Here is a 27,135-nt window from a genome sequence, read left to right on the forward strand (position 1 = left end):
AGAACAGCTTCAGGTTAAGAACGGACCTCCAGAACGAATTAAGTACTTAACCCGAGGTACCACTGTACATACTTCTGAAGGGGGACCCCGAACAGAGACATAAAACCCCCATGCAGTTTAAAATCACCAAGGTACTTTGAGCTTATCTCCGACAAAAGCCTAATAAACGTGTACAGGCACATATTTCTAATTAAATGCTCTGCTGCTGATCATTTGCAACTTTTTATCCTGCATAACCTTGAAAGGGGAAAGTAGCTTTCAATTTTTATTACATTGGAGCAGAAATTAGATCCTGTTTACAAGTTCCCCTCTCCCCCTCCCCTGCCCAACACACAGCTCTGCTCAAACAGGTGATTTCTGAGAAAACGAAAGTTAATGGGGTCGCTGTAGGTCCTCCTCCTTCTTGCAAATCCTTTCTTGGACTGGGCTGGGTCCTGATTGGGTTTCTGAATTCTTATCGCAGTGCAGTGTGTCAAAAGATTTCAGATTAAAATAGCCTCTGCTGGCACTCAGAGCGTGGGGCAAGAAATCCCCCCTGCAGACACTTCTCAGTTGGCTTTGCAGATGCACTGCTACCTGCCTGCCCCGTCTGCAAGGAGAGGGAGTCGGGGTGTATGTGTGGAAACAGCTCCAGCTCCCAAAGCTGACCATGTGAACGCAGCATTGATTATAACACAAACATCCTGGCAGTGGCAAGGAAATTATTTTAACCAATTAGTTTATTTCATGAAAGCTTATACTCCGCTTGATTCTAACAAAACCTCAAAACGGTTTGCAAAAATATAAAAGAATAAAATCACAGGGGGAAATTACAGTCATGCTTTAAGATATGCAAGAGTTAAAATACTAAAACAGATTAAAATTACCTCAACTTTCTATTTCACAAATGTGGAGGCTCCTGTCTGGCTGAATGCCCTGCTTCAGTTTCAGTGTGTATGAGGGAAAGAACATTCTGAAATAGATGTTGCATGGGACTTGTGATAGAGAGCTAACTCGTTTCTAAAGTAAAAAGCAAATGCAGCAGAGAGAGAGAGAGAGAGAGAGAGAGAGAGAGAGAGAGAAGAAAGGTGAATTGCTGCAGCCTGCATAAATTACAGATTGATACCATCCTTGCAAGCAGATTCACATAGGACACTAGTGGGTTGTTGTTTTTTAGTCTGCCATCAGATACAGAAAAATTCATTTGGGGACTGAAAGAATTAGAAATATAGTAAAAAGTCCATTTGTCCCAAAGTCTCCTTTTGGTATTGGTCTTAATTCTTATACATTGGGTAAAGGTTAAGTTAAGGGACCCCTGAGCATTAAGTCCAGTCGCAGACGACTCTGGGGTTGCTCTGCTCATCTCGCATTACTGGCCGAGGGAGCCGACATTTGTCCGCAGACAGTTTTTCCGGGTCATGCGGACAGCATGACTAAGCCGCTTCTGGCAACCCAGAGCAGCGCACGGAAATGCCATTTACCTTCCTGCCGCAGCAGTACCTATTTATCTACTTGCACTGGCATGCTTTCACACTGTGAGGTTGGCAGGAGCTGGGACAGAGCAATGGGGGCTCACCAGCAAAAGGTTAATATATATCATTAAAACAACTCTTCATGTATGCAACATTAACCCTGCCCTTGCAGGTGCCTGCAGTGCCTGGAGACAATCAACCAGAGGAGGAATGACCACTGGGAGGATTGCAGAAAGAGAAATGAAAAATACCTGTTGCTGCCGCCCCTTCTTAGCTCTTTTTCAGAACATCTATAGAGGCACTGCTGACCAGCTTTGTGCTCCAGAGATGTTCTGAAAAAGAGGTAAGAAGGGGCAGCAGCAACAGGTATTTTTCATTTCCCCACAGGGGTCCTGCTTGTTCTAGGTGGGTGATAAAATTAGAATGCTTATATTTAGCTTGCAATAAAACTTTCAAAAGACATTAAGCGGAAACGCCTCTTTCTGTTGCAAAAGATTACCTCTTGGCCCTGGCATGGTTCGTGAGCCTTTATCGTCACCGTATATCATCTATAAATTACCTAATATTATGTGTCATTGCAAAATAAGTTTTAAAAAGCAGATCCCTGCCTGCAGGTAAGCAATGTGACTACAGATCTTCCTGGGACTTTGCCACACATTGTACAGTGCAGTTTAATTCGTACCATTTACAGTGTTCTTTCTGTAAACAAAAACAGGCAGCCATTATGACCCCCCACAATGAAACAAATGGTTGAAACTCCCCATTGTCAACCACGCATAGAGGGGTAAATTGTGGGTGGGGTGGTTTAGTTCTGTCCTAATCCCACAATATAGTAGTATTTCACCTCAGCCTTCCCAAAGCAAGTAATGCTTCAGAGGTTTTGGACTACAACTCCCATCAGGTCTAGCCAGCATGGCCAATGAAGCCCAACACATCTGGAAGGCATCAGTTTGAGGTAGGCTGTAGGGATCTTCCAGATGCCCTTTTTATTGAGCATTCATATCTGAGCTTATACTGGGGTGATTATACGTGATCCCACTTTCTATACCCTTTGCATCTGCAAATGTTTTGGGATGGTCATTCTGCTTCATTTGCAATAGGCACAGACTCCATAGTTTCCTGCTAAAGCCCAGCAGCTTTTTCGTAACACAAATGTTCATGGGTGTGTGTGTTGCCCACTTTTGTCACCCTACAGAGCAAGAGTGATCTTCCAGATGTCAATAATAACTGAGTGACATTGGGGAACTATTGCTGAACTCTTAATAGAGTGGAATGGTATCTAGATGGCCCACTATAAACACACACCTCCATGTATTTTTATTGTGTCGATGACATGTTGTCTCAAGGCAAATCTAAAAAAATGTAGTATAAACACTGACAACTGGGAAACACTGCCCTGTGAGCACTCCAGTTGTAGAACGGCCTTTATCAAAGGTGCCATGGGCTTTGGAGACACTCGAACTCAGGACGCTAGGGAGAAACATGCTAAGAGGAAGGGACGCTTGGCAAATCCACACTGTGATCTACTCCTGCCTGGAAACCAATGTCCCCACTGTGGAAGGACATGTGGATCCAGAATTGGCCTCCACAGTCATGGACTCACTGTTAAAACCGTGTTTATGGAAGACAGTCTTACTTGGCTACAAGTGATCGCCAAAGAATGAGGGGGGGGGGTCCTAGATAATTCACCATATTTTTCATTTATGAGACTTTCATGGAAAACTGAAAGCTGATTAGCCAGTTTGGCCATATTTTAAAAGGAGAAAATCCAAACACAAAAGTGTATGGTTTTTTCTCCCCCAAAAAAGCTACACTGCCGACATGGGCTGCCGTAGATCTGGATTTTGCTGGACATTTCTAAAATAATTAGAGTGACCATGTGAAAGCAGTGTTGATTATAACACAAACGTCCTGGAAGTGGCAAGGAGATTAATTTAACCAATTAGTTTATTTCATGAAAACTTATACACTGCTTGATTCTAATAAAACCTCAAAGCAGTTTGCAAAGAGATAAACCAATAAAACTAGGAAACAATTACAGTCGTGCTTTAAGTGAATGCTGCAGCCTCCATAAATTATAACTGGAGACCATCCCTGCAAGCAGGTTCACATAGGTCACTAGTTTTTCTAGTCTGACATCATATACAGAGCAATTCATCAGTGGACTGAAAGAAGTATGAATAGGAAAAAGTCCATTTGTCCCAAAGTCTCCTTTTGGTATTGGTCTTAATTCTTATACATTGGATAGAGATACTAATTTTAAAGTAACTGAGGGGGTATTATGCTGGCATTCAGATTATTTCACTTAGGGTGTTTTGAAAATGAGAAGCCTAAGATTTATGGAATTTTAAAAATAAAAAACCTGATCATCTGATTATTATTATCTTAATGTCTTTTGGTGATGGTTGTTTAAAAAATGGAAACGTATAATTCACCAGATACTATATATCAAGCACTTAGTCATCATGGCACATCTGCTTGCTGCTAAATGGACTTTTTCCCCTCTGCCTCAAGAGCTTTGGACAAAACCCTCTGGGTGTCATCAGCAGCACCCAATATGCATTTCTGCAGCATGAAGTAGGTGCGAGGAAGCGAAATCCCTCCGGACAGAAGGCAGCCAAAGATGGGGAAATGCTCCCAGCGGTGATATTCATAAGCCATCACTGAGAGTCCCACCAAGTCTGGCAGCACCCATAAAATGGCAGAGAACATTCCCAGGGACTGCATTGCTGCTTTAAGGGCTGTGCTTGTCTTTCCAACACGCTGGGCCAGAGCTGCAAGGGATGGATCATCCAGGCCAAAGTCCAGGAAGCACCAGGAGCGGAACTTTCTAAACAGAAATATGGGAAGAAGGAAGGGAACTGGGCTTCCAAGAGCAACCAGCAAACAAAGCCTTTTGGTCCAAATCTTCTCCTTCACAGTGGTTTTCTTTTTCTCTAAGATAGGCCGGCAGATGCTAGGGAAGCGGAGCAGGAAGGCTTGCCTCTTCAGCCGCAAGAGATCGTTCTTCAGCGCTTCCTGGAGGAGGGGGAAGTCAAAGCAGTCGGCTTCCCAGTTGGAGACGATGAAGACTTGTGGGTCCCTCACTCCTTCTCTTACCAAGCACTCTTTGCAGTCCTCCTGGATGTGCAAGAGGACCTTCTTCTCATTGTAGTCAGATGGCTGTTGCCTCTTGGCGGCCGACAGGTCCAGGTCTGCTTTGGTGCGCACAAAGTAGAAGCTCTTGCCCATATCTTGGATCTCACGGACCAGGTCAGAATGGGTGGAGCGGAAGCGCTGGGAGCCGACGATGACGAAGAAATCAAAGTGATTCAAATCGACCTTCTTCTCAAATTTGTCCTCCTCAAAAGTTGCCATTCCCCTTCCAGGGTGGTCCCAAAGGATCACTTGCGGAAGTGTCGGGTGTGGGTAATCCTTGACTTGGACTGTCGTCATCTGTATGCCAGTCGCAGCGGCACGTGGGTCATTGGCACGAAGACCCAGCATGGCATTGATGAAGGAGGACTTCCCGGAGCCGGGCTCTCCTACTACGGCAATGTTGAGCGGAGTGCTGTTGAAAAAGTGCAGTGGTTTTGCCAGCACGTGTGACATAGAGTCTGCCAACTGGCCCTGAGAAATGGCTACCTCAAAGTCTTCCACCATTGTGGATCTCGGTGCGCTGCAGAGAAAGGAAGCAGGAAAATGTTATGCGACTGGCCTAACTAGAAGCATTCATTAGTGGCATGCCCTCCGTAAAATTTCCAGCGTCGCCAATATTATTATCATTTGCCAAGCAACAAAGCTTTACAGGTAGATGGTATGAATCCCATCACATCCCATAATTCAGAAGTGAGTGCAAGGATAAAGTGCCCAAAGGTCATGGGACATCAGGAGCTGGAGTTGGTGAGCAATAAAACACCCGTTGTCTGTGAAGTTATCTCTTTACTCAAAGAAAACCAAAAGCGCAGGCCAAGTGAACACAGCAACTCTTCCCAGTATCTCTTGCCCCAATGAAGCTGTTGCGAGGACTGAAGGTCCCCACATTCCCCGCTCTCTAAGTCTCCTTTTCCCCCAGCAACCTGAGGTTTCTTTGTCTTGTCTCTCATTTTTCTACCCTCTTCATTCTTCTTCATGTTCTGGAAGACTGGGGGGGGGGGGGGAGGGAAACTGGTTACACCACAAGGGGGAGATTCCCTGTCTCTACTCTGCCTCTTGACCCCCTCCAGTTCTGCCTCTGATTCTGGACCACTCTCTGCCACAGACTCTTCCTGCTCACTAAACCCTGTTGACTCTTCAGCTTCTGACATCTTCTCCTCCTCCCAGTCTGCTCTCTCTTCTCCCTCTGACCACTCATCTCCATCTCCATCCCACCCCCAATCCCTTGGCTCTGAGATTCTTCCCCTGGGGGTTCCCCAACTGGTGCCTCCCACCACTCCTCTGCTTCCATGACACAGGAGCAGAGCCCAAGAGCCCTGAATACAGAGAGGGACATGAGGAAGGGGACTCTCAGCATTTTAAGAAACTGCACTTCCTAATTTTTGATTTTTTTTTTAGGTTGGGGAGGGACGCTGTGCCCATTACATTGATGATTAAACCTTACATGTTTTTTAGAAAGATGCAACAAAGAGTTATCGGTCTGAAGGTGCAGAAGAAGAAGATTTGGTCAAAAAGAAGAAGGGGTTGGGGCAGTTTTATTTAAGAATGTTTTAAGAGCGCATCCTACCTTTACACACTGCATGTAAATTCTGCCCCTGCTTGTCATTTAAGTCAGATGTTTTCAACCTTTTTGGGTCCCCAGCTCCTTTGACCAAGTACCTTCTTTCTGCAGCACCCCTGTGGGGCTCAGAAGCCCAGTTATGTCACCCCTTGCCTGCAGAGCTGGCAGCCTCTCATCTTTTTTCAAACAACCCCACTCCTTGTTAAGTCTTCCCTCAGCCTCCTCTCCCCTCTCCTTGGGAGTCCTCTGGGCAGCTGCTGATGCCGCCCCTGTTCTCTGAGTTGTCTTCCCTGCCCTCAAGAGAGGTGCCTCCTCACACTGCCCCACGGGGGCCTGGGACTTGTCTGTCCATTCCCAACAGCAAGGGCTGGTGGTCTGGCTGGCTGGGCTCCCTCGCCCACTTGCCTGCTTACCCTGAGGCCCCGCTTCAGCTCCTGGAAACAGGCACCCCCTGGCCAGCCCCAGAGGCACCATTCGCCTGGGGAGCTTGTAGCCAGGGATGCAGCAACAAACAGCTCTTCAAGCCTTTGGGAGGCAGAGACACCAGAGGCCATCAGATGAGGGAGTGAATTAAAGAGGGACAGAGGCCAGTGTTGCCCATGGCACCCCTGACCACCATTCAAGGCACCCCAGGGTGCCACGCCTCACTGGTTGAAAACCACTGATTTAAGTAATTAATAACCAGGTACACCTTATGTGTCTAATTTCTCCACCCACTTCCCCCTCCCCCAAGCTGCACATTACAGTGGTACCTTGGTTTAAAAACATAATCCGTTCCGGAGGTCCGGTTGTAAACCAAAACAGGTTTTAACCCAAGGTGCGCTTTTGCCAATGGGGCCTCCCCCCCCCAAAAAAAATTGGGGTTGATCCAAAAAAAGGGACAGGCACTTCCGGGTTTGACATGGTTGTAACCCAAAATGGTTGTAATCCAAAGCGGTTGCAAACCAAGGTACCACTGTATCAGCTTTCCAAGGAAATGGTTTCTCTTCTCCGATTGGAGACAGCCTCCCCCCTCCTTCTCCCCAACCTGTGGAAGAACCACAAATTCCTCTCCTCCTGACCCCTCAGCAAACCTTTATTTTCTTCCCCCTTCTCCGAAGTTTTTTAGGAGTGAGAGACTTTTCCTCACACTCCTGACTGGAAATTACCTGGGCGGCTGCTGAGATTTCTTGTTGGTGTTGCTGGGAGAGGAAAGGGAGGGGGGGGGAGTGCAGATCATCCAGATTGGAAAATTGGCCGGATGTTGGGTCCTTTCTCTTTCTCCCCCCACCCCACCACCTTCCCTTCAGGGAGGGAGAGAATGGGATGGGAGCTCTTTTCCTTCTGATCCTGGCATCCAAGGTGAGGAAAGAGCAGGGAAAGGAGCGGGAGAGGCTAATGAATGAGGTCTCCCTCTCTCCCCCCCCCTCCCTGCTCCAGGTGTGTGTTGGGTATGCGGGCGAAGAGCAGCCTGGAAGGGAGGGCTGTGTGCACCAGAAGGAGGGCAGCCTCGTAGCAGCTGCAGAGGGGGATGTCGAATGAACACGCGTCAGCGTTCGAAAGGGAGACCCGTGTTGATTTCAGAGCAGTTACATACAACTCTTAAGAGTAGCACCACCTCTCCTTGCTGCTTCCTGGATTTTTCATGTTATTTATTCCCTTTGCAGCGGGGAAGAAGTGCAGCCTTCTCCAACATCATTAAGAGTAAAAATAAACGATTCTGCCCCCCCCCCCGCCTAGCAATGAGCTCAGAGTCTCCTTTAACGCAAACACGCTCAGAAAAACACAAAAAAACACGGAAATCATCAGAGCCCCAGGAGAACTGCTCACCTCCTTACCTGCTGCCAGTCCGATTTTTTGCAGTAAAGCTCAGTTCCCTCTTCGGAGGCTTTGTTTGCTGGTCTCTTAGGCTTTTCTCCGTACAACTCTCTTCCTCGCTCCCGCTTTTATTCGCTCTCCCTCCCGGTCGTCGCACTATAAAAAGGAAAGAAGAAATCGAAAGTACGAGCGAGGACGAGATTGCAACGCACAGCCAGAGCCGCATTCCCCGCTAGAGGGAGCTCCAAGCAGCCTGATTGCCAGCAGTGCAGCTGCCTTTAAAAGGGAAGGTCCCAAAGGCTCACTCGTGCCCTCAGGCATTATCCCTTCAATGGTTTCTACAGCCTCACACAGGGAGACTCGCCTTCCCTTCCCCCAGATGGTCCTCCAGCTTCCTGCAGCCTTGGGAGCTGGAGCTCTTTCCACACACATCCCCCAACACAGTTTCCTTGCAGACGGGGCAGGCAGGTAGCAGCTGCATCTGCCAAGCCAACTGAGAAGTGTCTGCAGGGGGGATTTCTTGCCCCACGCTCTGAGCGCCAGCAGAGGCTATTTTAATCTGAAATCTTTTGACACACTGTACTGCGGTAAGAGTTCAGACTCACAGTCAGGACCTAGCCCTGTCTAAGAAAGGATTTGCAAGAAGGAGGAGGACCTACAGCGACCCCCTTAACTTTCGTTTTCTCAGAAATCACCTGTTTGAGCAGAGCTGTGTGTTGGGCAGGGGAGGGGGAGAGGGGAACTTGTAAACAGGATCTAATTTCTGCTCCAAGATATTAAAAACCCAAAGCTACTTTCCCCTTTCAAGGTTATGCAGGGTATACAGTTGCAAATCTGTGAGGAGAATCAGAACTTACAGGGATAAACAGTTCTGCGTGACGTCACCAGCAGAGCATTTAGTAACAAATACATGCCTGCACCAGTTAATTAGGCGTTTGTCGGAGATAAGCTCAATGGTCCTTGGTGATTTAAAACTGCATAGGGGTTTTCAGTCTCTATTCGGGGTCTTCCATCAGAAGTATGTACCACACTTTTCCGTGTATAAGACTAGGGGTTTTTTTTAACCTTAAAATAATGTTTAAAAATTGGGTTCATCTTATACACGGATAGTGCACTGTACAAATTTCTTAATTTGTAGTCCCCCCAAATAGGGAGCGTCTTATACATGGGGGTGTGTTATACATGGAAAAATGCAGTATGTCATTCCTAGATCAAAATTGGTGATACACGGTCATCACTACTGATCTTCAGTGCACAGCTACAACAAGGCAAGTCTGTCTGTGAGTTTATGCACATTCCCAGCCTATGGACCTTGACAGTGAAACCTGACAGGTCTGAGCAGCACTACATGTGAACCAATATAACATGCTTATGATGCTTTTGCATTCTCAGAATTTTCTGCAATGCAAATGGGTCACGTGACAAAGGATGCCCAGGAGTTCCTCAGCAGACAAGTTGGTGTTGAAAGGGCTCCCTTTAAGCAGAACAGAGGCACATGCTAATGCAATACGTTCACTGACACATACACATACACACACACACACGTCTATTTTGATGCAAATAACAAGTGAGGTCTATGCAGAGACAGGGTTGGAAGAAAGAACCTGACACACTTCAGATATGAGGCAGAACCTTGTTGTCATTGCATTCTTACACTGTCTCCCAGCTCCACCTGGTACGCAGACTGCCTGCCCGTGGACTGTCTTGCCAGAGTGGTGCATGCTCGAGTTATCTCCCACTTGCACTATTGCAATGCACTCTAATTGGGGCTACCTATGAAGGTGACCCAGAAACTAGAACTAATCCAGAATGAGGCAGCTAGACTGGTGACTGGGAGTGGCCACCAAGACAATATAACACTGGTCCTGAAAGACCTACATTGGCTCCTGGTACGTTTCCAAGCACAATTCAAAGTTTTGGTGCTGACCTTGAAAGCCCTAAAGGGTTTTGGCCTAGTATCTGAAGGAGAGTTTCCACCCCCATCGTTCAGCCCGGACACTGAGGTCTAGCTCCAAGGGCCTTCTGGCGGTTCCCTCCCTGTGAGAAGGGGGGTTACAGGGAACCAGGCAGAGAGCCTTCTTGGTAGTGGTCAGAGTTTTAAGAAACTGCCCTGAAGCCAATGCGCCTGGTCTCCCTTTCGAGGGTTCATTCAATATTTCCCTCTGCAGAGCCCCCCCCCCCCAGTTGATGGATATTACCACTACAAGAAAGCAGCAGGAACACTTTTTGGCATGTAGAAATGGTATCTATGAGCCATTTCTGATTAGAAAAATGGCATGGCAAGGCTACAAGGCAGGGAAGAATATGCTGGAGGTTCTCTTGGTTCTGGGTTGGTGCTGCCTGATGAGCCTGGATAGCTCAGTTGGTTAGACTGTGGTGCTGCTAATGCCAAGGTTGCAGGTCCCTGTATGGACCAGCTGCATATTCCTGCATTGCAGGGGGTTGGACTAGATGACCCTCAGGGTCCCTTCCAACTCTACAGTACTATGTTTCTATGACTTTCCCAAGTCGCCCTTTTGGGGCTTTCCGTATCCTTCCATGACTGGTACGAAATATGAAACTTCCCTTCCCCATGCACTTTAGTCCTGCTGCAAAATCGCCTCCCCATATCAATTCAAACAAACAAGCAAAACCCCACTGATAACACCCCACACTTAATGTATCATGCAGTTAGGTCCTTAGAATGTCTTTAATTCTAAAAAGGATGTTATGCTCTTTTTTCCTTTGCCGTATTTCATTTATTTATTCCTTATATTTATATAGTTTTCAGGACAAGATAAGGTTGCTGATAATGGGTTGTCTTCAACTAACATCTATTCAGAGTAAGCCTATTAAAATTAATGGACCTTAGACATAGTTATTAATTTCAGTGTGTCTATGCTAAGTAAAACTCTCACACAAACATGTTTTAAGGGTTATGTGTGAATGCATGCACATATAGATTTTTGAGAGATTGACAACAGGCAGAATTCTTCACTTTATTGAAATACTACCAACTGCTGCTCAAACAACCCGCTGGTAGAGACGGGCCCTAAGTAAATTGATTTTCCCACATAAACCACAGATTGTAAAAATGTCCATAAAAGTGTGTGGAAACCTATCGTTTAACTATTACAGTTTTCTTCTCTTTCTCAGATAAACTGAGCCACGAGGAATCACTGTCAAGGATCCTGCCATAACAATAGAAATCTTAACAAAAGACCTTGCTGAAGTGAAGTCTGCTTGGGATCAAAAGAAATTCAAAGCTGTTTTTTCATGATGAATTTTCATGAGAACATTTTAAAAATGGAAATACCCAACTGATAGGGAGATGTGAGGAGCTGAACTTAAATATTGGAAAAATGAGAAACTGAGAGAAACAGAAAATAATAAATTTGCCCACTTCTCTCAGGAGATTTGCTGAGGGAAATACTTGCTGATATTCCCCCTTCTACATAAATGTTAATGGGGCAGGAGTCCCTGTCCTCTTTTTCAACTCATCTCCCCCTCATCTCCTCTAAAATCTACTCTGGAAAGTTGCTCCCAGCTAGGAAGGTGTCATTCGCTTGGGTGAGGAGAAAACATGATGCAGACAGTGATGTTGAAACTGGAAGCTCCTCATATCCTTCAGCTGGAATGAGTACAGAGGAGGGCGACCAAGATGACCAAAGCTCTGAAAACCAAGCCTTATGAGGAGCACTTGAAGGAGCTGGGTATGTTTATCCTGGAAAAGAGGAGATTGAGAGGAGATACGATAGCCATCTTCAATTATCTCAAGGGCTGTCACACAGAAGAGGGAATAAGCTTGTTTTCTTCTGCTCCAGAGGGTAGGGCCTGATCCAATGGCTTCATATTACAAGACTGAACATGAGGAAGAAATAGTTTATTTTTTAGAAACATTCTAACATTCTGCAGGGTGCAGAGCAGCTATAGAGCCCGCATGACAAGCTGGCTTTGCAAGCCAGGCAGACAAGAAGGACACCAAACTCTTCTCAGAGTGTTCCTAGACACTCTGCAAAGCCCGTGTCTTATCTGACACCCTCAGCTTTAGGGGACATCATGCAAGGCCCCCTGGCCCTGCTCCCTTCAAGGGTTTCTACAGGCTCATGCAGAGAGACTCGCCTTCCCTTCCCCCAGCTTGTCCTCCAGCTTCCTGCAGCCTTGGGAGCTGGAGCTCTTCACCACCCCCACCCTCCAACTCCCTCTCAGTGCAGATGGGGCAGGCAGGTAGTTGCCGTTTCCCACCTGTGTCTCTTGGGGTTTGGGCCTCTCTTCTACACTGGCCCCTGACAGGGATCCCCCCACCTTCCTATCGGGACACAGTTTCGCCAAATGTTCCTGCCTCCCGTGCACAAAGCAACTGTGTGTTTCCCAACGCCATGGACTCCCTTCTTTCCATGCCATCCTAGTCTTCCCTCTTTCTACCGAGCCAATCTGCATTGGTTCAACTGCTTGCCCCTGGCTGGATGGGTCGCCCATCCCTGGTGCAGAAAGACTTGGAGTGTGGCTCCTTACTAGCGGAGGCCCCCCAGCCCCCCTATTTTCTAACGTCCGTTGCTCCTGACGTAACCCCAGCTGTAGGGAGGCTCTGACTAACTCGTCCAGCGACTGCATGGGTTGCATCTTCGCCATCTCATCCAGGATCAATGGGTTCAATCCTGCTACATACATGGCTGCCAGTGGTCCCGTGTTCTGTCCCGAGCCAACTCTCTGCAATAAGGCATTGAAAGCAGTCCAGTAAGAGGCCACAGAGCTCCCCCCTCCAGTTGCAGATTCAACAGTTGTTGCTCATCCGCTGCCTGCTCCATGGGGCTCTTGAACATCTGTCCCCAGAATTCCTGCAGCTTTCCCAGCGTGCTGTGCTGGCCCTCCATTAAAGTAATGGCCCAGTCCTTTGCTGTTCCTCCCAGCCAGCTTATCAGATAAGCTATCCGCTGTCTGTCCAAGCTAAATTTGGCTGATGTCACATCCAAAATGTAATTGGATTCCGTTTTAAGGGCAGCATAAAGTTCTGGGTCCCCATTGAATTTTGCAGGATGAACCCCAGGCCCCTTGCCAGCCCTGAGGTCCAACCTCCTTTGTTCATCTAGAGCTCCTCCTAGCGTATCGAGCTGTGATTTGAGTTGCCCTGTGTAGCTTCTCAATTCTATTATGGGTCCGTGGGCACTCCTGCCCCTCCCTCTGCTCCCCCAGCTGCATTCCCCACGTTCCGCACTTGCCTTTCCATCACGTTCTCTGTTGGCCTCCGGCATGAGAGAAAAAGTGAGTCCGAGCAATCTGTTATGGCTTGGTCTCTCCCACAAACGTGAGACGAATCTGGCTGTTAATTATTTCAGATTTATTGCTAAAGCAACAAACTAAGACGGAGCTTCTCTACTCACCACCATCCCCAGAAGATGGAGTTGCCCGGCTCAGCTCCTCCCCCTTCCCCAACACGGAAGCCCCCACCTTCTCTTCCCCTATCTTTCGTGCATCTCTCCTACTTTTGAAATCCTAAGAGATTTGGCAGAGCGTATTTCCTGCATTCCCAGGTCTTGCCCACTATCGTTCTCACACATCTATCTGTCCCTTTGGTCAGAGCTCAGATTACAGCTGCTCTTCCCCTCCTCTCTGCTTTCTGCTGTTAACTGTCCTCTCCCTCTGCCTGCTTCTTCTCCTCCTGTCAGCATCCAGAAATTGAGCTGGATCTGATGCACAGCGCAAGTGAAATATGTTCTTAAATAAACTGAAATTTGGCTAACAACACTTGGCTCTAGAGTCCCTGCTGCCATACTTGTCCCAAGTCTCTTTCTCAGTTGCCATAATTCTCCTCATGAAGTTCCATTTTCAACACCACAGAAGCTTCAACATGGAACATAAGTCCCTTGCACTTCGCTCTCAGCTGTTCAGAAAGCCAAAGCAGTGTTGTAAATCAGATGGTGTTGGGCAGAGTCTGAGAAGTTTGTGCTCAGACTGATCGATCACAGGGCCGTGCAAACCTAAGGCTACCTGGGGAGACGCTTTGCCACTTTTTGAGGGCTTCCAAGTGGCAGATTGAAGTGCTTGCTTAGTAATGTAGATGTTGCTTGCTGCTGAGAATAAAATCTTAAATCTTCTCACTCACTTGTGTTTTGTATTGGCTCTGAAACTCAGTTTAAAAGAACCAACTTGCATTTGGCAAAACAACCATTCATAACATTGCCACCAGAGTACTAAAGAGCTGAGGATAAAACATGCCAATGGAGGATTATATTTTTAAGAGAGACCTTTATTCCAGGTAGGGTACCCCTCCTTTTCTTAGATTCCTATGTTGCTCTGCTTTAATGAACAAGGAAACAAACAACAAAACCAAGAACTCTGCCTCTCACTTTAGGTTTATCTGTGGCCTGTAAGGCTTAGCACCAGAAAGGCCAGGGTGAAGCTGCAAAGTTCTTTTTAAAAATGTATAAGCAAAAATTCACAAAACTCAGACACCTCTTAATTATGTTAAGATCAGAAATAACCCCCCACCCATGAAAATATCAAATAAGTATGGAGGAAAGTAAACCCACTTAACTTCCTCCACAAAGAGCCCCTGGATTTAGGTAGGCTCAATCCAATTTGTAGGGTCTCCTATGCCTGCAAATTTCACCCACTTTGGCCAAAAGGGGATTATTTGATTCCTCATTATAATGAATGGGGACACAGAGCTTTATTTGGTTAGAGTTGTCTGGAACCCAAAACACAGATATAAGCAGAGAGAGTACATGCACAGATACTTGGTAACACCTAGTGAGTTTGAATGTGTTTTGCTAGTTGTCAATAAAAACTATATTACTTTGTCTGTTTATTTGTGTTGGCAGCCAGTGGGGGAACATTTCAACCTCCAAGGCTTTAAGGCTGTAAGGCTTTGCAGAAAAGTTGCATTCTGAGGAGGGCTAAACTCATTCCACAAATAAGAGCTGGTGTTGCTGACTCCCAGCTTGATGCATAGCCTATGCATAGCCATCTCTTAGTGCAGCTGCTAGTAGCTGTCAGTGTAGCCCCCTCCGACAGCTGGAAAAACTTGGATTTTTATCTCAGCAGCTGGTAAAATCAAGCATGGACTATAACAATCTCAAAAACAATTGGCTAGTGATTGGAATGAACAAGTTCAATGTGCACTGAATTAGTTTGAAAAACATCTGAACTACATGTGAAAGTAGTTCCCATAATTGCTGGGTAACCTGAACATGAATTAAGTTGATGTTGGAGCAAAATGAAGAATGATTTCTGGCTCATTTTCAAGTTCATTGCCACTTTCTAAATGCTTTAGAGTATTTCTACAAAAAAAATTGCCAAGGGTAATTTGGATGAACTTGAAGTGAACTGAACATAAAGAGAAAATAAAAAAATTCCTTCCTGTAGCACCTTAAAGACCAACTAAGTTAGTTCTTGGTATAAGCTTTCGTGTGCATGCACACTTCTTCAGATACACTGAAACAGAAGTTGCCAGATCCTTCTATATATAGAGAAGGTGGGGAGGGGTATTACTCAGAAGGGTGGTGGGAATCGGAGATTGGCAGATGGTTGAGATGAGCCTGATGAGCCTGTTGACGACTCTTAACGACTGTAATAGGTCTTACAGGAAAAGGCAAGGGGTGAGGAGGTGAGAAATGGCTTAGTCAGGTATAATGAGATAAGAAACCTCGACCAGGAACTTTCTATCTTCTACCTAAAATACACAAACCAGGAAATCCAGGACGCCCCATCATTTCAGGTATTGGCACTATTACAGTGGGTGTCTCCGGTTATATGGACTCTGTTCTGAAACCATATGCCATCAGTGCTCCCAGCTATGTACGTGACACCACAGATTTTCTGAGGAAAATACAATCTTTAAATAACCTTCCCAACAATACCATACTAGCTACTATGGACGTGGAATCTCTATATACCAACATCCCACACAACGATGGTTTAAAGGCTATAAGGAACACCATTTCAGATAAAACCACAGCGGACCTTGCCACCAAACTCTGCCAATTTGTCCTTACCCACAACAACTTCAAATTCGGTGATGACCTGTTCCTTCAGATCAGCGGCACAGCAATGGGCACCCGCATGGCCCCACAGTATGCCAACATCTTCATGGCAGATTTAGAACAACGTTTCCTAAACTCCTACCCACTCAAACCTCTCTTGTACCTGCGATACATTGACGATATTTTTATCATCTGGACACATGGTCAACAGACCCTGGACACCTTCCACCAGAAATTCAATGATTTTCACCCCACAATCAACCTTACAATGAATAATTCTATGCAAGAAATACATTTTTTGGACACTACTATAAAAATACAGGATGGACGCATAGACACCACCTTATACCGTAAACCAACTGACCGACAAACATATCTACATGCCTCTAGCTACCATCCCAAACATACCAAACAGTCCATTGTATATAGCCAGGCACTACGTTACAGCCGCATCTGTTCCAATTCTACAGACAGAGACTCTCACCTAAGAGATCTACAACAAACCTTTTCAGAACTAAAATACCCAGCAGATGAAGTTAGACAACAGATCAACAGAGCCAGACTGATACCCAGAGAGAACTTGCTGCAAGACAGACCCAAAAAAGAAAATAACAGAACACCACTAGTCATCACATACAGCTCCCAAGTTAAAACAGTTCAACGCATCATCAGAGATCTACAACCTCTCCTGGACAATGACAGTTCTCTTTCTCAAGCTCTGGGAGGAAGACCTTTCATTGCCTACAGACAGCCACCCAATCTTAAACAACTCCTAACCCACAATAATACTACAACCAGACTTAACACGGACACTGGCACCAGAGCCTGCAATAAACCCAGATGCCAACTTTGCTGCCACATACACCCGGACAACACCATTACTGGCCCCAACAACATCACACATACCATCTCGGGACTATTTAATTGCTCATCGTCTAACATTGTGTATGCCATCAAATGCCAACAGTGTCCTTCAGCTCTCTATATTGGACAAACAGGCCAAACCTTACGCCAAAGAATAAACGGACATAAATCTGACATCAAGAATCACAAAACAGAGAAACCAGTAGGAGAACACTTCAATCTCCCAGGACATTCTATACAAGATCTCAAAGTAGCTGTTTTACTACAAAGGAATTTCAGAAATAGACTGGAAAGAGAAGCTGCTGAATTGCAACTCATTACCAAACTTAAAACAATGGAGAGACCTGGTCTGAACAGAGACATTGGATTCTTATCTCATTATACCTGACCAAGCCATTTCTCACCTCCTCACCCCTTGCCTTTTCCTGTAAGACCTATTACAGTCGTTAAGAGTCGTCAACAGGCTCATCAGGCTCATCTCAACCATCTGCCAATCTCCGATTCCCACCACCCTTCTGAGTAATACCCCTCCCCACCTTCTCTATATATAGAAGGATCTGGCAACTTCTGTTTCAGTGTATCTGAAGAAGTGTGCATGCACACGAAAGCTTATACCAAGAACTAACTTAGTTGGTCTTTAAGGTGCTACAGGAAGGAATTTTTTTATTTTGACTATGGCAGACCAACACGGCTACCCATCTGTAACTGAACATAAAGAGAACTGGTTTGTTTCATAAAGGGATGAACATGAATGGGAATTAGTTCTTTTACGGACATGTTGAACTTGAACTAGTTCCAAGCTCTGATATGGACAGAGACCCGATTTGAAGTCTTGTTTGTTCTGATGTTGTCGTCTCTGGTTTTTTTGTTTTCTCAAAAACCAAGAAAAGAAAAAAGGAAAATAAAAAGCACATATCCCTCAAAAACAAAACAAAACAAAACAAAACAAAACAAAAAGAAAGAATAAGAAGCACCGATCTAGAGTTATTTGTGGCAGGAGGACACCCAAAACTCCCTCTCCTCCAACTATGTTGAAGATGAACCCGTCTTTCTCTGTTTCATAGCATCCTAAAATACAAGGAAATTTGTGGGTTTGTGTATGCTTATTTCCAGAGAAAAAAACCCTCCCCAAAGGCTCAGGCTTCCCCTACCCACCCAGCTGGTGAAGTAAAGAATAGATTAATCATTACAATAAGGAGGCTGAGAGAAAACAGGCTTGTGGTTCAGGTTAGGACAACTAAATCTGGACTGTTGCCTATAGCTTTCCCATGCCTGGATTAAATGATTTTTTACAACTAAAATTAGAACAGTTGGGGAAATAATTGCAGTAGGGAGGATTCAGGGGGGAAAAAAATTAAAATTTTAATATTTATAATTTTATTGAGATTAAGTCAATAAGGCAAAAGGAAAGAATAGCAATCAAAGGAGGAAGATAATACATTATAACATTTTAAAAAGCAGCAATAACAAAATAACCACAAAATATACTAAAGGCTACAAAACTATATAGTATATTTTTGCATGGATAAGCATGTCTCGCAGGATCCCACCCAAAACGATATCTGTGTTAGATCTTGTTTAATTTCAACTGCTTCAGATTTTGATATCTCCTCATTAAGATCAGTAACTTTTTGATCCAGGGCTGTAATTTTAAGATTCGCCTTTGCTAAATTATCCTGCAGACATTAATTCTGCATCACAATTTACTTAAGCGTAGCAGCATACTTTTTCTCCATACTTTACGTTTTGCTGCTGCAAATTTGCTGCATGTCGGAGGGGGAGACATCCGTCGTTTTAACACTGACAGGTAGGATATAAGAAGAAGAAGAAGAGGATTTGATATCCCGTTTTATCACTACCTTGAGGAGTCTCAAAGCGGCTAACATTCTCCTTTCCCTTCCTCCCCCACAACAAACACTCTGTGTTTGGGGCTGAGAGACTTCAAAGGAGTGTGACTAGCCCAAGGTCACCCAGCAGCTGCATGTGGAGGAACGGAGACGTAAACCTGGTTCCCCAGATTATGAGTCTATCGCTCTTAACCACTACACCACACAAAAATTGTCCAGGCAGGCTACTGATTAAGCTTTGTTACAATAGGGCTGCCTTATGTCTGGGATTCGTCCATTGGAAGTAGTGTCCAGGCAGAATTTTTGAAAATTGGTAAAAAGGTCTGTGAAAAGTCAGAAGTGTTGATTTTTGGGGGTAGATTTCCTTTAAAATAGCTCTAAATAGCTTTCAAATAGAAAGATGAGATAATGCGTGTTGTACCTGGATGTCTCTTCCCATGTAGATGTATTGGCTGTTTACTTGCGTCTCTTAGGCTCAGCAGCCTTTGCCTGAACTTTCTCTGCATCTTCCACAGCGTTTTCCAGGAAATTCATCAGCAAGCAGAATATGGTAGCAAAAGAATTGACCCCACCATAGAGAGACCCCAACACAGGTATAAAATCCAGAAACAGCTCTACCACTGTGATTTCTCTCCACATTGCTGTCCTCTCCAGGAGATCCATGGTGAATTCTTTCGTGATATCACCGGTGCTTGGGGTATGTTCAATAACAGATTTCAACTCCTCAAAAGGTTTCCTCACACGATTTGCTAGTATATTGAGGGAATCGTCATCCAAGCCAAAAACTTTGCAGATATCCCTCATTGTCGATACCACAATTGCAATGTCACAACTAAGCGAGAGGAATGGGATAGGAATCATCCCAACAGTACAACTCACCATGGCTCTTTTCCATATCAGGCTCTTCATAGCAGCCTTTTTCTTTTTAATGCTATGTTTTGTTAAAATCGGAAGACACATAATCAAAACAACTCTCTTGATTTCATCCTGTTCCTTCTCAATGGTCTCTTGAAGGAGGGGGAAATCATACTTGCTCAAATCCCACCTTGATATTAGAAAGACCCTTGGAGAAGACACACCTAATGCCTTCAAATTATCATAGCTATCTTTCCGTATAATGTCAAGAGTTTCCTTCTCAGACTGCATCATCTCATCGGTGTCCCCCACATCGATGCCTTTTGTCCGCCTGTCATTATCTATATCGATATCCACTTTGCTGCGCACATAGTAGAATTTCTTCTTACTTTTCTGGATCTCAAGAGCCAATTTGGTGTCATCCTCAGTGAAGCGTCCCGAGGAGACAAAGATGAAAAAATCATAACTGTTGAAATTGACCTTCTTTAGGTATTCCTTTGCACTAAAATTATTTGTTCCAATTCCTGGTAGATCCCAAATGTTGATTTTGGGGAATGTGGGGCATGTATATTCTTGTGGCACCGTTGTTGTTTCTGTCACCCCAGTTGGAGCTGCACCCTCTCCATGATCTTTCATTCCTCGCAGGGCATTGACAAAAGATGATTTCCCGGCACCTGCTTTTCCTGTGATGGCAATTTCCAACGTGATGTTATTTAATAAATTTGACTGCTCTTTAGCTTCAGCTGAAACAGCTTCAAATGTTTTTTTCTCCAAAGCAGCCTTCAATTCAGCAAGGTCTTTTCTTAAGGTTTCTATTGTTATGGCAGGATCCATGGCAGTGATTCCTTGCGGCTCAGTTTATCTGAGAAGGAGAAGAAAACTCTAATAGTTAAATGATATCTTTCCACATACTTTTCTGGTCATCTTTACAATCTGTGGTTTATGTGGGGAAATCAATTTACTTAGGGCATGTCACTGAGACTAGTGGGTTGTTTGAGCAGCAGTTGGTAGTATTTCAATAAAGTGAAGAATTGTGCCTGTTGTCAATCTCTCAGAAATCTATATGTGCATGCATTCACACAAAACCCTTAAAACATGTTTATGTGAGATGTGAATCTTTTTTGAACTCAAATTGTTCATTCCTCTAGAGCAGGCATGGCCAAACTTGGCCCTCCAGCTGTTTTGGAACTACAACTCCCATCATCAATGACCACTAGTCCTGTTAGCCTGGGATGATGGGAGTTGTAGTCCCAAAACAGCTGGAGGGCCGGGTTTGGCCATGCCTGCTCTAGAGATTTGACTAAAGGAAGCATTTACACACACACTAAGGATTCCTCTTTTTTTTTTTTGCTAAAACTTTGGAAAAAACACTTAATAAAAAAAAATAAGCCAATGCACTGTGCGTATCCCTAGTATATTCTGGCCAAGTCTTGTCCTGCCACTTTCACAAAAGTGACCATAAAATGAAGAATATTTTTAGAAATATCACCAAGGGGGAGATAAAAAAAGGAGTCAAAGGGTAGAAATAAGTGATGCAGAAAGAGCCCAGAAATATTCTTAAAGTGCAGTACTGGGGAAAATATCCACACTGGGTTCTTGTCAACTAACCTTTACCCAGCGATGACTCAATGAAATTAATAACCATGCCTAAGATCCATTAATTTTAATAGGTCTACTCTGAGTAAATGTTAGTTGAAGACAACCCATTATCAGCAACATTATCTTGTCCTGAAAGCCATATAAATATAATGAATAAATGAATGAAATACCGCTAAACGAAAAAAGAGCATTAAAGACATTCTGAGGACTTAGCTGCACGATAAATTAAGTGTGGGGTGTTATCAGTGGGGTTTTGTTTGTTTGTTTCTTTGTTTGAATTGATATGGGGAGGCGATTTTGCAGCAGGAGTAAAGTGCTTGGGGAAGGGAAGTTTCATCTTTGGTACCACAGTTATGGAAGGACACAGAAAGCCCCGAGAGGGCGACTTGGGAAAGTCGTAGAATCATAGTACTGTAGAGTTGGAAGGGACCCTGAGGATCATCTAGTCCAACCCCCTGCAATGCAGGAATATGCGGCTGATCCATTCAGGGACCTGCAGCCTTGGTGTTATCGGCACCATGGTCTAACCCAGTGTTTCCCAACCGGTGTTCCGCGGCACACTAGTGTGCCGCCGGACGTTGCCTGGTGTGCCGTGGGAGGGAGGCGGGTGAGTCGGGCTAATCCTCCGATGAGCTCCACCTCCAGACCCATTGCTCAAATCCTTTAACCCAGGAAGGCAGGAGGGGGGGAGAGAAAGAGAAAAAAGAAAGGGTGGGAAAAAAGAAAGGGAAGAGAAAATATTTTTTTTTTAAAAGGAAAGAGAGGAAAAAAAGCGAGGGATGGAGGAAGGGGAAGGGGGAAGAAGATGGGGGGTCTTTGTGTATAAACAGAAGGGGAGGACAATGAAGAGGGGCGGGGCTTGGCAGGCAGCAGATAACTGGGGAGGGGGGCGCGGCTGGAGGCGGCTCAAGGCAGGAAGGGAGGAGCTGCCTCGCGGAGAGTCTTGGGCTGCAGAGATTTCCCGTTCAGGAGCGCGGGAGGCCACGCCGTGGATGGGAATCTCCTCCTCCTCTTCCTCCTCCTCCTCCAGGAGAGAGGGTGGTCCGCCCCACCGAGTCGGGCCTGCTCAAGCGTGGGAGCCTATAGTTAGAGCTCAGCTCCTTTTCTTGCCGTCCCCGCCCCCCCCACGGAGCACATTTTCCTCGCCCCCCCAACCCCCGCATGTAGAATAGAAGCCCTCCAGCCTCCAGGGTGCACAAACTCTCCCCTCTGCAACGAAGCGCTTTGTTGCATATCTTTGGTGAGGTTTTTAGGCAGTCTTGGTGCACCTTAAATCAGCGCTAATTGCGCCTCGATGCAGTATTTACTTCCAAGTAGGTCCCCTTCTCCCCCCCCCCCCCGGTAGCACCTGACGTTGCTATTCGTATCATCAGGTTTGTTTGTTGATAATTTAATTGTTTTAAAAGCATCATGTTAAAGAGCTCTCTCCCACCCCCAGACCCTTGGGCAAAACAGAAACACACACATACACAAACACAGAGATTGAGCCCTGCAGGTTTTATGAAATGAATGGATTCTGAATGCCTGTTTCAGTGGCTTGTCCGCCTTAGGCTTCTGGGCAGACACCTGTTACACGGTGCAGTCCGTAAGCTGTGAGCGCTGCTACCTGCCGCCAAGACCACGTAACGACAGTCTTGAAAGACCTACATTGGCTCCCAGTATCTTTCCGAGCACAATTCAAAGTGTTGGTGCTGACCTTTAAAGCCCTAAGCGGTTTCGGTCCAGTATACCTGAAGTAGCGTCTCCGCCACCATCGTTCAGCCCAGACACTGAGATCCAGTGCCAAGGGCCTTCTGGCAATTCCCTCACTGTGAAAAGTGAGGTTACAGGGAACCAGACAGAGGGCCTTCTCGGTAGTGGCGCCCGCCCTGTGGAATGCCCTCCCATCAGACATCAAAGAGATAACCATTACCTTCTATGCTGTTACAATTTTTTTATTTTTTTTTACATAAGTAAAAAGTGACCTTTCCCCATCTGGCATGGTGGTGTGCCTCGAGATTTTTTTCATGAAACAAGTGTGCCTTTGCCCAAAAAAGGTTGGGAAACACTGGTCTAACCCACATAGCTATCATGGCTCATCAGGCAGCACCTACCCAGAACGAAGAGAAGCTCCAGCATCTTCTGCCCTGTCCTGCCTCAAACCCTTGCCATGCAGTTTTTCTAATGATAAGTGGTGTACAGATAGCATTTTTACACTCCAGCAAGTGCTGGGACGCAGCCGTGTTCCTGCTGCTTTCTTGAAGGAACTGGGGGGGGGGGGGGGTCTGCAGAGGGATATATTGAATTAACACGCAAAAGGGTGGCATTGGCTTCAGGGCAGCTACTTAAAACTCTTATGCTTTGCTTCTGCACTAAGGGGCAGCCCAGATGGTCTCTGCCTCGTCAGCACTCAGGGCATTGTTTGGAGAATAGAAGTTGCTGTATTCCTCTCTTCTGCACCCCATTCCCCGCTCTGACAAAGAGGGTGGGGTAGGGTTGCCAGACGTTCCCAGTACAATATGCATGTGTGCTTGGGCCCAGGGTCCTTTGCCTCACCATCCTCACTACTGACTCCCTGTTGCTACTCAGCTTCAAAGAAAAAAACAAACGAAACAAGTGCCCCTGGATTCATTGGGGAAAAACCTAGTAACCATAGGGCGGGGTCATGAACTGCATTGCAATGCTAATAAACCTCTTTTATTAAACTTGTGGGGGGGGAGGGGATTAGTAGCACCAGCTCTGCTTGCTCCCTGGTGATGGCATGTTATTTATTCCCTTTGCTGCGGGGAAGAAGGGCAGCCTTCTCCAACATCATTATTAATAATATTGTTTTTGTTTATAATATGATATGATATATGATATCACAGTAGCTATAATGTAATGGTTAATATAATAATAAAAATGTAAAAAATAACAATAAAAAGGTAAAAGGTAGACGACGACAACAACAATTGTATCTGTCACCCACCAAGCAAGGAGCTTAGAGTCTCCTTTAACGCAAACAAGCTCAAAAAGAAACGCAGAGTTCAACTCCTTACCTGCTGCCGAACCGATTTTTTGCAGCCAAGCTCAGTCCTCTTCTCGGAGGTTTTGCTTCGAGGTTTCTCGTGCTTTGATCCGTCCTGCTCTCTCCCTCTGTCTCCCTTTTATACCCTCTCTCTCTCCTGACCCTCACACTACTAAAAGCAAAAAAGAAAGCGAAGGTAGCCAGCGAGGATGAAATAAGATCGCGACAAATAGCCGAAGCCGCATTCCTGGCCAGAGTCCAAGCAGCCCGTTTGCCAGCGGGGATGCTGCCTTTTCTGGGAAGTCCCAAAGGATCATCTGTGGAAGCATCCCATGGAAGTAATCTTTTACCTGTGCTGTTATTGCCTCTGTGTCAGTCTCAGCAGCACCTGAGTTGTCTGCATTTCCTACTACTGCAGTGTGAAATATTTGCAAAGTACCGTAGAAATTCCCTTTTTTAAAAACAACAACAAAAAACAACCTTCCAATTAATCAGGTCCATTCATTTCAGCTGGTATGCTCTGAGCATGAGTATATTGGATAAAATCCTTTGGCTGGGGTGTAAATGGCAAGCTGGGGGAGCAGAGCAGCGCTATGAGGAGAATTCGGCTGATCAGGGCAGGTGACGTCCATGGTTGCACAACCAGAACAGCATCTGCAGTACATCAGATGCGCACTGGGCACAGACTTTTAATATAAGAATGCAATGACAACAAGGTTCTGCCTCATGTCTGAAGTGTGTCAAGTTCTTTCTTCCAACCCGCTCTCCTGTTATTTGCATTAAAAAGATGGGGGGGGGGTTTGGCAGTGAAAGGATTTCATTAGCATGTGCAGAAATACTTTGTTCTGCTTAGGGAGCCCTTTCAGCACTAACTTGTCTACTGAGGGCCTCCTGCACATCATTGATCATGTGACCCATTTGCATTGCAGAAAATGCTGAGAATGGAAAAGCATCATAAGGGATGTTATATTGGTTCACATGCTCAGACCTGTCAGGTTTCACTGTCAAGTTCCATGAACTGGGAATGTCCATAAACTCACAGATGGGCTGTGCCTTGTTGTAGCTGTGCACTGAAGATCAGCAGTGATCACTGGTTTTGATCTTGGAATGACATACAGTGGTACCTCAGGTTACATACCCTTCAGGTTACAGACTCCGCTAACCCAGAAATAGTGCTTCAGGTTAAGAACTTTGCTTCAGGATGAGAACAGAAATTGTGCGGCAGCAGCAGGAGGCCCCATTAGTTTAATTGGTGCTTCAGGTTAAGAACAGCTTCAGGTTAAGAACGGGCCTCCAGAACGAATTAAGTACTTAACCCGAGGTACCACTGTACATACTTCTGAAGGGAGACCCCGAACAGTGACTGAAAACCCCTATGCAGTTTAAAATCACCAAGGTACTTTGAGCTTATCTCCGACAAAAGCCTAATAAACAGGTACAGGCACATATTTCTAACTAAATGCTCTGCTGGTGATGATTTGCAACTGTATACCCTGCATAACCTTGAAAGGGGAAAGTAGCTTTGGGTTTTTAATATCTTGGAGCAGAAATTAGATCCTGTTTACAAGTTCCCCTCTCCCCCTCCCCTGCCCCACACACAGCTCTGCTCAAACAGGTGATTTCTGAGAAAACGAAAGTTAGTGGGGTTGCTGTAGGTCCTCCTCTTTCTTGCAAATCCTTTCTTGGACTGGGCTGGGTCCTGACTGGGTTTCTGAACCCTTATTGCAGTGCAGTGTGTCAAAAGATTTCAGATTAAAATAGCCTCTGCTGGCACTCAGAGCGTGGGGCAAGAAATCCTCCTGCAGGCACTTCTCAGTTGGCTTTGCAGATGCAGCTGCTACCTGCCTGTCCAGTCTGCAAGGAGACGGAGTCGGGGTGCATGTGTGGAAAGAGCTCCAGCTCCCAAAGCTGACCATGTGAAAGCAGCATTGATTATAACACAAACATCCTGGCAGTGGCAAGGAAATTATTTTAACCAATTAGTTTATCTCATGAAAGCTTATACTCCGCTTGATTCTAACAAAACCTCAAAACGGTTTGCAAGAGTTAAAATACTAAAACAGATTAAAATTACCTCAACTTTCTAGTTCACAAATGCACTGGGGAGGCTCCTGTCTAGCTGAATGCCCTCCTTCAGTTTCAGTGTGTATGAGGGAAAGAGCATTGTGAAATAGATGTTGCATGGGACTTGTGATAGAGAGCTAACTCTTGTTCCTAATGTAAAAAGCAAATGCAGCATATATATATATATATATATATAGAGAGAGAGAGAGAGAGAGAGAAGAAAGGTGAATGCTGCAGCCTGCATAAATTACAGCTTGATACCATCCTTCAAGCAGGTTCACACAGGACACTAGTGGGTGGTTTTTTAGTCTGCCATCAGATACAGAAAAATTCATTTGAAAGAATTAGAAATATAGTAAAAAGTCCATTTGTCCCAAAGTCTCCTTTTGGTATTGGTCTTAATTCTTATACATTGGGTAAAGGTTAAATTAAGGGACCCCTGAGCATTAAGTCCAGTCACAGACGACTCTGGGGTTGCGCTGCTCATCTCGCATTACTGGCTGAGGGAGCCGACATTTGTCCGCAGACAGTTTTTCCGGGTCATGCAGCCAGCATGACTAAGCCGCTTCTGGCAACCCAGAGCAGCGCACGGAAATACCATTTACCTTCCTGCCGCAGCAGTACCTATTTATCTACTTGCACTGGCATGCTTTCACACTGTGAGGTTGGCAGGAGCTGGGACAGAGCAATGGGGGCTCACCAGCAAAAGGTTAATATATATCATTAAAACAACTCTTCATGTATGCAACATTAACCCTGCCCTTGCAGGTGCCTGCAGTGCCTGGAGACAATCAACCAGAGGAGGAATGACCACTGGGAGGATTGCAGAAAGAGAAATGAAAAATACCTGTTGCTGCCGCCCCTTCTTACCTCTTTTTCAGAACATCTATAGAGGCACTGCTGACCAGCTTTGTGCTCCAGAGATGTTCTGAAAAAGAGGTAAGAAGGGGCAGCAGCAACAGGTATTTTTCATTTCCCCACAGGGGTTGTGCTTGTTCTATGTGGGTGCTAAAAT

At 45.4% G+C, this 27,135-nt stretch overlaps 4 protein-coding genes and 1 long non-coding RNA gene across 10 annotated transcripts in view; all 5 read right to left on the reverse strand.

Moving 5' to 3' along the window:
- LOC310712383 (interferon-inducible GTPase 5-like) overlaps positions 1 to 27,135 on the reverse strand; it is a 323,482-nt gene that overhangs the window by 42,536 nt on the left and 253,811 nt on the right. The window contains exon 3 of one of the 3 annotated variants that reach the window (XR_014528868.1): positions 18,124 to 18,430. The exons of the other annotated variants lie outside the window; for them this stretch is intronic. The gene's annotated coding sequence lies outside the window, so the exon portion shown is untranslated. Of the gene's footprint in view, positions 1 to 18,123; positions 18,431 to 27,135 lie in introns of those variants that run through there. 3 annotated transcript variants of the gene reach the window in all.
- Positions 1 to 27,135, reverse strand: part of LOC310712385 (interferon-inducible GTPase 5-like) — a 190,647-nt gene that overhangs the window by 17,278 nt on the left and 146,234 nt on the right. The gene's annotated exons all lie outside the window — the stretch shown is intronic.
- Positions 702 to 26,988, reverse strand: LOC310712430. The gene is made up of 2 exons (XR_014528883.1): positions 26,131 to 26,988; positions 702 to 866 (listed from the first exon to the last, which is right to left on the reverse strand). It is a non-coding gene; the product is annotated as an uncharacterized lncRNA (long non-coding RNA).
- LOC310712399 (interferon-inducible GTPase 5-like) overlaps positions 3,133 to 27,135 on the reverse strand; it is a 65,864-nt gene continuing 41,861 nt past the window's right edge. The window contains exons 2-3 of one of the 3 annotated variants that reach the window (XM_083515426.1): positions 7,965 to 8,100; positions 3,133 to 5,109 (exon numbers count right to left, since the gene is read on the reverse strand). In XM_083515426.1, coding sequence (XP_083371552.1) covers positions 3,936 to 5,093 — 1,158 coding nt within the window. In that variant the 5' untranslated portion in view covers positions 5,094 to 5,109; positions 7,965 to 8,100 and the 3' untranslated portion in view covers positions 3,133 to 3,935. Of the gene's footprint in view, positions 5,110 to 7,295; positions 7,397 to 7,956; positions 8,101 to 27,135 lie in introns of those variants that run through there. The other 2 variants (XM_083515425.1, XM_083515424.1) reach the window with 2 other exon arrangements.
- LOC310712402 (interferon-inducible GTPase 5-like) lies at positions 19,058 to 24,391 on the reverse strand. Its single transcript, XM_083515429.1, has 2 exons — positions 24,088 to 24,391; positions 19,058 to 20,333 (listed from the first exon to the last, which is right to left on the reverse strand). Exon 2 carries the CDS (start codon positions 20,303 to 20,305, stop codon positions 19,073 to 19,075), a length of 1,233 nt encoding a protein of 410 aa, XP_083371555.1. The 5' UTR covers positions 20,306 to 20,333; positions 24,088 to 24,391; the 3' UTR covers positions 19,058 to 19,072.

This window comes from Podarcis liolepis, assembly GCF_965112155.1.
Source record: "Podarcis liolepis genome assembly, chromosome: 7".
Lineage (NCBI taxonomy): Eukaryota > Metazoa > Chordata > Lepidosauria > Squamata > Lacertidae > Podarcis > Podarcis liolepis.